At 50.6% G+C, this 13,345-nt stretch overlaps 1 protein-coding gene across 1 annotated transcript in view; it reads right to left on the minus strand.

Annotated features, from left to right (window-relative positions):
• The window catches only part of TET3 (tet methylcytosine dioxygenase 3), a 159,167-nt gene that overhangs the window by 62,117 nt on the left and 83,705 nt on the right, over window positions 1-13,345 (minus strand). Inside the window, exon 3 of the mRNA XM_074981893.1 lies at window positions 449-3,101. Within this exon, the coding sequence (XP_074837994.1) occupies window positions 449-3,101 (2,653 nt within the window). The remainder of the gene's footprint in view (window positions 1-448; window positions 3,102-13,345) is intronic.

Below are 13,345 nucleotides of genomic sequence, written 5' to 3' on the forward strand. Positions count from 1 at the left end.
TTCATGTCTATTTTGACCTCCAGTGTTTCAATTAATTTGCTACTCACCTTAAAATAATTATAGCGGATACCAGCATAACGCACAAAATACTTGATTGGGCAAACAAGCCTTGTTCATCGTTTCCCAGCATTTTTGTGTCTCACTTACTTACAAAGGTGCTGCAACCACTGCACATTTCCTCCTACACTGCAAACTTATTTTTCATCTTAGAGTGAAATTCACCCTGGTGCAGAGGATCAACTCAAGACCCTGCATACCATTCCAGTCACAAATAGTCCTCAAATGAGCAGTGCAAAGGGCCTTACACAGACTCTTTGCACAGAGGTGAACACACACACACACACACACGTGCGTGCGTGCGCATACGCCCCCCCCCCCTTTATTTAGGCCAAATTCCTCACAGATCCTAATCAGGACCTTTAAGCCACGAAGAAGCAGCTTCACTTACCCACGCAGTCGCAAGTGGGGAATTCTGCCTGAGCCCGCTTGGCTGGGGTGTCCAATAGGCTTTTTGTGGGTGTATCCAGGTATTTCAAAGGAGATTCCAAAAATCCACTGAGGGTTGGTGTGAAGGGCACATCGTTCTTGGTTGGGGTCCCATCCATGTAAGCGGCATCGGTGTTTTGGTTTTCCTCAGAGTAAAAGCAAGTGGTTGACACCACAGTGATAGCACCAGAAGATTCTATTTTAATCTGCTTCGGGGACCTAGCTCCAAAGGGATTTTCAAAATGCTGCCCCATTTTGGGTGGTGGCGAAAAGCCTTTGGGTTCCACTTGGGGAGTGTCGGCCAGGGGCAGCACTCCATCTTCGGTAGCCGGCACTTGGAGAGTTGAGTCCGAGCCCCCTGGCAGTTCTGGAGAATGGCTCAGAGAAGAGGGCTGGTGGGATAGAGGCTGGCTAGGAGGTCCATCGGTCAGCAGAGGAGCCGTGAGGTCAGAATTCGGCAGACTGAAATTTTCCCCGAACTCCGCCTCAAACTGTCGGATCAGCTCCTCCAGCTTGTCATCCACCATGATCGAGTTCTGGGCCGCCAGTGGGTCTGACAGGTTTATGGGCTTGTGGGGAGCTTGGTCCTGCCTGTCGCCAGAGGGAACGACCGTGTAGCTGGAGATGGGAGTGGAGGGCGGGGCAGGGCAGCCTGGAAAGTTCTGGTGAAGGTGGTGCTGGCGGTTCTGCTCTGGGCTCCCTTGGCTGAAAGCGCACGTTTCCTGAGTGTTGGGAGCCAGGCTTCTGTCATCCGGCTGCTTTTGCAGCGGAGACTGTGCAGCAGAGCTGGGTGTGAATAGTGCAAGAGGCAGGGGCTGGACGGGGGTGCCGGGGAGAGGCTGCTCGATCTGCATCTCATCTGTGGGGAGCTCAGGGGTGGTAGCTGAGTGAAACCCTTCCAAGCTAATTTGCCTCAGAGGCAGGAACAGTGGTTGTGAATCCTTCTGCTTGGACTTCTTGATCTGGACTTGCTTCCGGAGTGGTTTGACCTGGGTGGATTTTTCAGGCTGAATTTTCTTCTTCTTTTCTTTGGCCTGCTTTTCAGATGGCTTTGGAGGCAGGCACTGAGAACCAGGAGCCCACCAGTTGGGCAACTGGTCCTGGGGGCCTGGCTGGGCCATGCTCTGGTCAAGGAAGAGATTGCGCTTATGATGGAGATGCTGCTGCAGCATCATCTGTGTCTTCTTGTGGAAGTCCGGTTCCTGCAGTAGCTGCGACAAATGCTGGCTGGGGGCCAGCTTGGGCTGGCCACCCCCAGCCTCCTTCTTCAGAGGTGGGACTGGCGACTCTGGCTTGGGCTTGGCGCCTTTGACCTTGTTGGGCATTGCTTCAGGCCTCTTGAACACCGACTTGATGTAATCATTGGCACTGCCCAGCAGCTGCTCCAGCTCCGCCATCGGGTCGCTGACCAGAGAGGTGGGAGGATCAGAGTTGAGCATCCACAAGTTGTTTTTCGGCTTCGGTTCTTCTTCCCACTGCTCAGAAAATTCCAGTTTCGAGGGGCTGGAGGTGAAATTGGAGAAGAGGCCCATGGGCTCCCGGGGGGTGCTGGGTTCAAGGATACACTGGGAGTCTGCCAGCTGCCAAGAGGGTTGTGTCGGGGCCCGAGATGTCTGGAGCAGGTCGTGTCCTCCATAGGGTTGTGCGTTCTGGCTCTGGTACTGCTCGTTGCTGGATGTGGGTAGCACCGGGGGATCATCTGGGCTGAAGGGGGACGAACAGACCAGCTGCTCCTTGGAGGTGAACGACACAGAGGGCAAGGGGCTGCTGCAAGGAGCTGGAGTTGCCCCAGCTGGCGGTGGGAGGGTGGACGACAGCTGGGTGAGGGCTTCAATGGCGATAGCTGTCTGGAGGCTAACGTTCTTCTCCTTGGCGATGCTCAGTGCACTTTGGGAAAAGGGGAGGCCATCTGACGGGCATGGCTTAAGCGTGTCCACCACTGCAGGCACCTGATTGGGAATAGCACCTTTGTCTAAGGGCTGGTGGTGGGCGTCGCTGAGATGCTGGGATGAGCGGCTAGGCCCCTCCCCAATGGCTAACTTGATCTTATGCTCCAGCCACTCCAGGTAGTCAGGACACTCGGGGCCATCACAGTTGCAGTTGGGGGGCTTCATGCCATGCCTGGCCAGGGTCAGGGCAGCCTTCAGGGTGTTCAGGTCCTCACCTCCGGGGATGCTGTCAGGTGGGGAGAGCCCTGGGGTGCCCGCCCCTCCCCGGCTCATCTCCAGGTTGAATTTCTCATACAGCTGCATGCTCAGCAGCGACGGGGACCCGGCAGCTGGCATTCCATAGGAAGACATGGCTTCGGCCACAGCGGAGAAGGCCACCAGGTTCCGAGCATCCTCCAGGTTCTCATTGTTGGCAGCATCCCCCTGGCCCAGGGCCGGAGCACTCTCCCACTTGGCTTTCTCGGTGGAGTGGTGGGCAACTGGCTGGCTGGCGAGCCACCCACCCGTTTCCATTAGCATGGCACTTTCCCCAGCCTGCTGGCTCCCCCCATTCACCAGGCTGGGCCTGCTTCCTTCGTTCAACCTTCTTTCTTCAGCATAGTTAATTGGCCCTTCTTCCATTTGGCCTGTTTTGGGTCCATCAACTGAGTTGCCCCCTGAACCTGTCTGAGAGAATGGAGAAAAGCAGAGAGTCAGTCCTCACACAGCCACTCTGGCAACCCCAGACCATCCCCACTTTTAGGCTGAAATCTCACCCCGCCCCACCTAGAGAAAGCCAGCAGGAGGCCAAAGCACCAGGTGACTGGTACCACTGATGAGCGCGTCGGAGTAGATCTCTCGCCAGCTTTATAACCACAGTGTCATCCGAGGCCGTGGCTGCCCGAACACTGGCTTAGTTAGACCAGTACAAATCCCTGTGTGAACGCTCATTCTGGTTTATTTTTGCCTCACCCAGCAGCAATTCCCAATTGACTTAAACTGGAACAAGCTAGGTTTGAATTGAAATCAGAGCATCCACGTGGCCTTTGCAACTGGTTTAACCACATTGGTTTAAACTAAACAGGCACAACTCTTGTGTTTGGACAAGCCCTGAACCTGCTCTCAACGTTCTGTGCTGTTATTTAGCTGTAATTTACCCCTAAATGTCTTTGAAGAGCCCAGTCAGCAGTGGGAGTGTTGGTAATGCTGCTAGACAATATTGACCTGACCAGTGCTGGATGAGAGAGGTTTAACTTGTTCTGTCCTATCACACCCTCTCCTCCAGGGATCATCCTTGCGGGGAAGGAGGGGGTGTTGTAATAGGACAGTACTTTCTCCCATGTTACGCTGAATTAAGGCTAAACAAGGCTGATTTCCCCCACGATTTACACCACCACCCCTTTTACCTAGACCGACTTTTCCTGCCTCTGCCAGCACTCCTGATGATGGATCCTCACCTTAATCCTCCTTCTAAAGAGCTTTCTTCGGGGGCTGGGCTGCTGACTGCCCTTTTGACTCACTGACCTGGATGCCAAGATGCCCGAGCCTTCCCTAAGGCAGCCCTGTACAGTGCAGCAATGATGGTGGGGCCATTAGTGTTGGACGCCAGTGCTGAACAAGAAAATCCTTGGGGCAGTTTCAAAGCATGCAGCATTTCTGTACACTCAGTCCTTAAGAAACCGACCTGCATTCAGGCAGCAGTCCCCTAACACAGCGACTTTATGGCAGGGGGTCAGGGAGAACACATTTGTGTCATGGTTCTCTTCCCAGCCTACTAGTTCCAGGCATAGGGCAAACATCCTAGAGCACGTGCAATTTTATGAAACCTCAGTACTTCTAGGTGGAAACTATCTGAGGGCTGACTGCAGTAGGCGGACATGCTGCTTGAGTTGAGGCTGGGTTCTAAACTACAGATAAGCATGTTGCTGACTACAGCAAAATGCTGCATAATGAAATATGGGCCACTCCCAAACAGTCGAAGACTTTCCTGCCTGAGAAGTCACTTCAAGCTCTATCCTACATGCAAAACGCTTGCTGAGTTCAGTGGGAGTTCTGTCTGTCTAGGTGCCCCAAATTTAGACCAGAAAGTTTTCTGCTATAACAAGAACTTAAGGTTAAAATCACGCACAAACCAGGTGTAAATCAGCATCTCTCTGCTAAACATAGGTGGATTTATGCAGATTTACGCTAGAGGAGGCTCTGACTTCAGTGTGAAAGGGGCTCAGATTTCAACGTTAAAAGAAAAGAGATCTAAGACCTCTTTTACACGTACAGCGTCCCACACCAACAGTGCTTCAATGAACTCAACTCAGTTGAATTGCCTAGTACCTCTTCTTAGTACAAGTAACACCCAAAATCTCTCTAACCAAAAGCAGCCTCCTTACACTCTTTTCTGTTTTTGTAATTTGCTGATTGTCCACTCTGTGCAGTGGATTTCACTATTTTTCCACGCGCAGTCAGCTGGCAAGGTACAAACCAACTAACTTCAGAAGAGCCTTATAACCATCCACCGGGGAAGAGGGAAAAAGCCCTGGTTAAAGATGACTTTGCATGGAAATTTTAAAAGACAGACATTTACATTTGAAAGGAAAACAAATGGAATTTTTTTCAAATGAGTTTTAAAAAATGAACCCAATCATTGCCCTTTAAATGACTGTTTTATAGCCTCTTGCTCTGCAAAGGCTTATTCTCCAAAGCTGATCAACTATGGACTGCAAATTAAAAATGATCAAGAATGCAAAGAATCTCATCTATTATTATTTCTAGCATGATAGTGTTTTAGGGGCACTGCAGAAACACAGAACAAAAAAGTGCCCAACACAAACAGCTGATAATCTAAGGGCTGCATCTTAACACCAATATAAGACCTGACTTGGCTGTTCATGATTGGACAGTAAAATATTTAAGCCTATCCTTCAAATAACTGCTATATCGTTATCCCCACTATACAGCTGGGAAAAGTGAGGAGGCACAACCCTAGGGAAATCAATGTCCGCAGGAGGGTTGAATCTGGTGCCTGAAGAACAATGGCTTAGTCCAAACTTTGCTGAAATCTAGCGGATTCTGATGCCAATGCTTTCTTTTCCAGGGCATGTCTACTAGAGGATATAGAAATCACTCCTGCTCTGACAAGGAATGACACTCCACAGATGCACAACAGAATCAGGAACATCAAGAATAATTAGTTCTCTTTGACGGACAAAAGCAAACCTGACTCCCACTGATCTCTACCAGTCCCCTGATTCTTACACTTTGTACTCAATGTTTGCAGGCTTTATGGTGAAGGATTTGGGCAGCTGAAGTCCCCGGCGTACTATAGGTTAGCTGCAGAAGAAGCAGCTGCTGTGCACGCTTCCAAAGTCCTCCCACTATAACTACGTTTACGTTACACACTAAGGATGGGACTCCCCTGCTTATGTACATCTACTAGTGTTCGCGCTCATCCACTGGGCGCAACTATAAATAGCAGCATTTGCGCAGCAGGTAACATGCGTCGCAGCAGCAGACGTACGACTCAGCCATGCTACTTGCATACTCTCTGGTTTCAGTTGGGTACACAACCGGGGAAACCACAGCCCTCGTTCATAGTGTAGACATAACTTAAGTGTCATCTAGTCAATAGGGCATTGGATTGGGAGTCAGGAGATCAGGGTTCTGCCACTTACCCATTCTGTGACCCTGGGCAAGTGATTTCACATTATTCCTTCATTTCCCCTCCCACCCCAGGTGTGCAAGTTCTTGGGAGCAGGGAATGTCCCCTGCTGCGAAAAACAGTGCTCAACACAACTGGCCCCTGAACCTGAGCATGCCTCTAAGCAATACTGCACAGACAACAACAACCACCACCCTGAAAGGGCCACCTGCTCCAGAGGTACTAGGAAATTCTCTCGCCGTTGTGTAGTTCTACAGCACTCTGGAGCATGTAACGCAGTAACCCCCAGCACTGCTACCAGGAAAGATAAATGCACCTCATGGGACAAGAACCCCTTTCTATGAGGGCATGTCATTCAGACAAGACCCTAAGGGCATGTCTATACTGCAATAAGCAGCTGTGGCTAACCAGTGCTGGGTGATGGGCTTGCAGGGCTCATGCTGCAGGGCTATAAAACTGCAATAGAAAGGCTCAGGCTTACAACGGTGCCCAACCTCCAGGACCCTGCAGGGTCTACGCTGCAGTTTTATAGCCCCACAGCCCACATCCACTGATGCGAGCCAGCTGCAGGTGTTTTACTGCAGTGTAGTCATAGACCTATAGAACTGCAAGACTGGAAGGGACCTGAGAGGTCATCTAATCCAGTCCACTGCACTCATGGCAGAACTAATTATTATCTAAATCATCCCTGACAGGTTTTTGTCTAACCTGCTCTTAAAAATCTCCAGCGACAGAGATACCAGAACCTAGGCTTACCCACCCTGGGACTAAGGAAGTTTTTCTCAATGTCCAACCTAAATTGCCCTTGCTGCACTTTAAGCCCTTTGCTTCTTGCCCTACCCTCAGAGGCTGAGGAGAACAATTTTTCTCCCCCCACTTCCTGCAACCACCTTTTATGTTCATGGAAACTTATGTCGACACTGTATTGTAAGGTGGGGCTTAATTCTGAGCCCTAATCCTCCTACTGTTTACATGTAAATCTGTCTGACTCTGGTCAGCAAGCACTCAAGATCCTTTGGAAACACTGGGGGTGGAGAGACAGTGGGTCTAAGTCAGAGACCAGCAGAGTCAGTTCCAAGTCCTGTCACTTTGTAGCATAGCTGCAGCTTAAGCTGCAGACCTGAGTCAGAAGATCCACATGACACAATATTGACATGTTAGCACCAATGTGAGACCCAGGCTGAGCAGCTGTAAGACCAGGTGTACAATGCAGCGTGGAGAAACAGCCCACATGCCCAGCTCTCAAAGACCCCAGTTTCCATTGCAGTGTAAAAAGACCCTAACTGTCCTCCAACTCTCAAAAACTCGACTTTGTTTCACTGTTTATTTACGGGCGTAACTTAAACCCTTGCATTCCAGGTGGAGCACAGGACATCTACAAGTCTCCTCCACTTCACTCTGTCTCAGGCCAACACTTCTAGCTGACTCCAGGAGTACCCCAGTTGTGGTCCTTCAATCTCAGCAGATCTACTCCATGTTCTCCAAGGTCTTACTCAACCCGTGCTGATTGCCATCTCCTCCCAAGACTGGTGTGGGTGTAGGTGTCTTTGTCAATGTTTCTGCAGCTTTTGGTTTGGGTTGTTAACCCTAATCCAGCCCCTTTCAGCTCAAGGAGAGGGGATCCAAACTTGTCCGGTCTCTACCCCTTTGGCCTGTTCACTTTGGGTGACCTTTCCAGGAGCTGCAGCTCCCTCTGGCATAGCAATCTGGGTGATTGAGACACACAAGCCACCTCACCACGATAAGGGATGGACCATTGGGTGGGCTTATCTATGGAGCCTAGACGCTATGGTGGTGGCACAAGGTAAGGGATAGGACATGAGAAGAGAAGAGACAATTAAAAGATAGGAGGATGGCTGGCTGGCTAATCAGGATATGATTTGGTTGTAACTAGGTTGCACGCTCCTGAAGCAGGGAAAGGAGAGGAGCGTGCTGTCTATCTGCACTTAGCACACAGAAATATTTTCCTGTCACTTGTCCCTGTGCGCTCTTACACACACTCACTCTGGATTTCCCTCCGGAGAACACACTATAGGCCCCGGTCCTGCCCTGGACTCTAGGAGCTGGACTGAGGGTGACTCACAAGGCTTTGCCATCTCTGCATGTGTCTGACTGCAGGGATATACAGTGGGGAGGGCACATGTGAAGTCAACCAACTAAAGGCTGCAAAAAAAAGAGGCAGCCAAGGCTCCCGGCCCAAAGCCATGCCCAGCCAGCTCTGTAATCCCCAGTTTCTCTGACAGTCAGACAGAAACAGCTCACGGTTTGCAGACAAGGGGGTTTTGTGAGGTCTCTGAGGCAGTTGGTTTTCTTCCCCCTTAATCTCCATATTGTGTTTCTCACCGCCGCGCCGAGAGGACGACGAAAGCAGGAATGCCCCCCTGCCCAGACAAAGGGAGCCTTGCAAAGACAGCTCCAGCTTAGCATCCCCAATGACTGGCCCATTTTCTCTTTTACTAGCACTGTTGTGCCGGCAGGTTGAGCACATGGCTGGTTTCACTGAAGATCCCCTTCTGAGCCGCACCTAGGGATTTTCTCTTATTGGGACCGAGAAGTGCCACTGCAGGTAAGGACAGGGAAAAAACACCGGCATCAGGACCTGGGCATGGAGAACCAACTAGTCCAAACCCAGCACTGTTGACTCCTCCTTTGACTCTGTGAACTGGGGATAACCCCACTCAAGAGGACATTCAGAGGCTGAGGTTTCATCTACACACCAATAAGCTCTAGTTTGGTTAAACCAAAGCCAGACCTCTCCATGGGATGCTTCTACTTGCATTTCATTCCAACCTGTTCCTAAAATGAATCAAAACAAGCCTGGATTAAGATGAACTAAGAACGTCCACATGGATGTTTGCACCATTTAACTAAACCGGTTCAAGGGGTGCAGCTCAGCATGTAGACCATCTCCATGCAAGTTAGCTGGTGGCAATACTCTAACTGAAACACAGCCTCCACCCCCTGAGTCTATGTGCAGGAGAGGCCGAGTCCTGAGAGTCTGAACACAGAAATTAACCATGGTGGAAGAAATAATTTAAAAAAACAGTTTTTATCCTGTGTGTAGATTTAGGGTCAGACCCTGAAAATTTCTTGGCGGGGCACATTCCCCGTCCCGCACTTCGGCTCATTCACCTTCAACTCTCTCTAACAAGGTGAGTGCCTATCAGTGCCAGAGAGAGAGAGATGCCCAAGTCCACTCCACTTGGAGTGAAACCATCTCTGCCTCCATCTTGGGATGCCTATGGCCCACATGACCAACCCTTGATGTTACCCTCGCACGACTCCCTATGAGGTCACGATTCTCATCCTCATTTTATATTGACAATAGAAACACCTGGAGCAGGAAAGAGATGGAGGCCCTGTTTACACACTAGACATTACAGCACCACAGTGTTTCGGTGTAGGCAACACCTATGCTGACAGAAAAATCCCTCTCATAGGTAACCCATCTCCCCAAGAGGCGGTAGCTTGGAAGAACCATTCCCTCGATCTCACACTTCGTATCCAAGCACTTAGGTCAACATAACGACCTTGCTCAAAAGTTTTCACACCCTTTGGTGGTGTCATTATGACAACCTAGTTGTCTAGGGCAGAACATGCCTTACACATGAAGTCTGTGGCAGAGCAAGGCCTCAGCCTCCTGAGGCCGAGTTTGAGCCAGCCTTGTATCATCTAGTTAACAGCACAGGGCTTGATCTCACGTAGGACTGAGCAGCAATTTCTCTAATCACTAATTCCCACTGCGGCCCAGGTCTTAGCCATGGTCTCCAGCTAAATATTAGCAAGGCCGAGCTGTAAAAAATGTCACACCCTGTATGATGACTAACTGCCCCCCAACATAGACTCAGCTAGTTCGATGAAAGAGATCTTCCGTCAGTCTAGAGACGGCCTCTCAGAAAGGCCGATTATCTACATTGATGGAAAACACCCCGGCTGCCCGCTACAGTCAACGTCCACCCTGCTGTGCTAGGTTGGGGCATAACTGCAGCTCTACTGCTATAGCACTGCTGGCGCAGATAGCCTTCATTTTGACTCCAAGAAGTCTTTCCAGTTTGTTTCCCCTGAGAATAACAAAGGCCCCACTTCCAAGTGAGACTGGAGCAGTCAGTCACTGGACAGTATAAACACCCCAAGCCCTGCTGTGACCCTGTAACAAGGACAGGCCAAATGAGGTAATTTCCCTCCCAGAAAGGGAAAGCTCACGGGACAGCCAGTCCCTTCAGAAATCTTCTGAACACAGCTTTAACAGAGGGCTTCTTCCAAGGCAGCACAGTGTTTTGAGAGCCTCTTGAAGGGAAGAGGCAGCTTGGTTCCGTCTCCCACGTTCCATACTGCATTCTAATGGGACACAAATGTTGGTAACGCAAGGGGTCTGTTCTAACCCGCCTCACACAACAAGGAGACATCTGAGAGCAATTTCTCAGGCTGCTGGAGGGCCCTGTCTCTGAAGAGACCTTGACACTTTGCCTCCCAAAGCCAGGAGTGAGGCAGTGGCACGTTGAAGAAAAAACAAGCCAAACAGGAACTGCATTCCCTGCAGTGTGGTTGCTGGAGAATCGAGTCCAACCCCAGCACTAGTTGGTCCATGGGAGTTGTGGATGAGAAGCCGGACATGAGTCAACAGTGTGCCGTCGTAGTCAAAAAGGCTAATGGCATATTAGGTTGCATCAAGAGGATCATTGCCAGTAGATCCAGAGAAGTGATTATTCCTCTTTGGTGAGGCTGCATCTGGAGTACTGTGTCCAGTTCTGGGCCCCCAGTTATAGGAAGGATGTGGATACACTGGAGAGGGTCCAGTGGAGGGCAACCAAAATAATCGGGTGCTGGAGCATATGACCTAGGAAGAAAGGTTGAGGGAATTGGGACTGTTTAGTCTGCAGGTGGGAACACTGAGGGATGACTTGATAACAGCCTTCAATTTGCTGAAGGGAGGTTGCAAAGAGGCTGGAGAGAGGCTGTTCACAGTGTCACGGATGGCAGAATACGGAACAATGGCCTCAAGTTGCGGTTGGGAAGGTCCAGGTTGAACATTAGGAAAAACTTTTTCCCTAGGAGGGTGGTGAAGCATTGGAATGGTCTACCCAGGGGACTAGTGGAGCCTCCATCCCTGGAGGTGTTTAAGTCTCACCTTGACAAAGCCCTGGGTGGTCTGATCTGATGGGTTTGGTCCTGCCTAGGGCAGGGGGCTGGACTTGATGGTTTTTTAGGTCTCTTCCAGCTCTCTTATTCTATGATGACCCCACCAGGATGCCCACAGAGAGAGGGGACTTCATGAACAGAAGGTCCATACTTTGGTACCTTGGGAACGGAACACAGCCGTTCACTTTGACGAGGAGGGACACAGGCTCATCCTGAGCAGAGTTGATAGGATGACGCTGGTGCCAGATCAGTGGATTGAACTGTGGCAGGAAGGGAGCGAGCCAAAAGGCAGAACTGCTGGAGGGGAGGCTCTGTGCGCATCACCCAAAGTCCTCTCAAACTGCTGGTCTACCTTAGACCTGAAAGTTGATCCTAGATATGCAATTCCTGCTATGACACCTGCGTAGTTTCTCCCATCGATCTCCCTCACTCCTTGCAATAATGAGGAGTACGGGGTCACCTGTCAAAGCCCTGATAATTCAATTTTGCAATAGGCGTGTGAAACTGAACCCTGGAAGATCGACCCTGACGGTGGTGGATCTCCCAGTAAGTGTTACAAACAGTGGAGCGCAAAGAGGGCAAACAGTGGGGATCTCAGACCACAGAGATTTGCTGGAGTATGAGTTTTCAACCACTCTCAAAGGCCTTTTTGCTGGAACGTGAGGGCATGGTACGAGCGGGATCGCTAACCCACGTGCTAGGGGTCTTGTGGGACTCCACAAGCTCCCATATTCTCAGGCCTCTTTGCCCAGCTGGAGCAGCCCCTGTTTGCAGCAAGGGGGCCGCTTCTCCACAACCACCCCTTCACCCATTTAATCAGTTAAATGGTTCAACCCAGCATTCAACAGATTAACTAATTAAACAAGATTTATATCCCTACATGGCAGCACATGAGAACGTACCAAGCTAGCTTGACCCAGTAGCTTGAAAAGCCATGCACCATGGGACTGGCACTTGAGTACACAACCGCTGTCCTGGCTGGGCCCTGACAACCTGAATTTTCCCACTATGGGAGAGTCAGTGTCCCTGCCTGCAGCGCAGACAGACCCCAAACCTGATTTTCCTTACCTGCTCTGATGGGGACCGTAGCACTGCCCTACTTTGCAGGCTTCTGTTATCTCTGAGGGATGCACCAATACTAGAGCAGAGAGGAGGGTATCTCATAACCTAGATTGGTCTAAAATGGAGACAGGGCATGGGAACTCCTCTGAGTTGCTTTCTCCCCCCGCTCCCCAGGATGTGTCTCATGGGTGGGGGAGGGGAGAGCGCCAGTGGTAACGCCAATTAAAAACTCAGTAGGCATGAAAAAGGAAATGATGTAGCACTGAAAACCATCTAGGGCCACACAATTGTAGCCGTGTTCTCAGCAGCTCAGCCCAACACGCAAGCTTTTAAGCACTTAGTTTAAGCCCACTGAACAAATGTATAAATACTAAAGAGGGGTAGAGGGCCAAGGGCATTGAGAGACCATTGAGAAAAGAGCAATTGGTGTGTTAATTGAATATGAATGGGTAACAGTTGAGCCCTTGCACCCAGCAACCTCCCAGGGCTTTGTAAACACTAAGGCCATGTCTACACTACTCCGGAAGATCAACGGGCGCAGGGTTGATCTTCGGGAGTTCGATATCATGCGGCTGGTAGGGACTTACAAAATCGACCTATCAGAGGTCAGCACTGACCCTTGTACTACTCGCGTGACATGAGGAGTAAGGGAAGTCGGCGGGAGAAACGCTCTTGTTGACCTCCTTCAGTGAGGACAGCCAAGTAAGTCAATTGCAGATACGTCGATTGTAGAGACGCAGCTGCCGTAGCTAGTATTGCGTATCTGCAATCGACCTCCTTTCCCTAGCGCAGACTTAGCCTAAGTCCTATGCTGTTAGAGCAACCAGGACAGCAAGGGGATGCTGCTGCAGAGCAGGGCCAAGCAACACCAGTGGATGGATCTCTGGGCATGGGAAGCCGAGGGCTAGAACAGCAGCGGTGACTGGGTGTTCCGGTGCAGGTCCATCAGCAGCCAGGTAAACGGGAGCCCTCTCTACTAGTTGCTGTTGCTCCCAGAGGCTGAGCACACCCCCGAAACGTCAATGAATCGAATCTCTGGTCCCAGAGCCCAGCCACATAGCTCCCCTGGGGCTGCCAC

The sequence above is a fragment of the Carettochelys insculpta genome, chromosome 31, assembly GCF_033958435.1.
Source record: "Carettochelys insculpta isolate YL-2023 chromosome 31, ASM3395843v1, whole genome shotgun sequence".
Taxonomy (NCBI): domain Eukaryota; kingdom Metazoa; phylum Chordata; order Testudines; family Carettochelyidae; genus Carettochelys; species Carettochelys insculpta.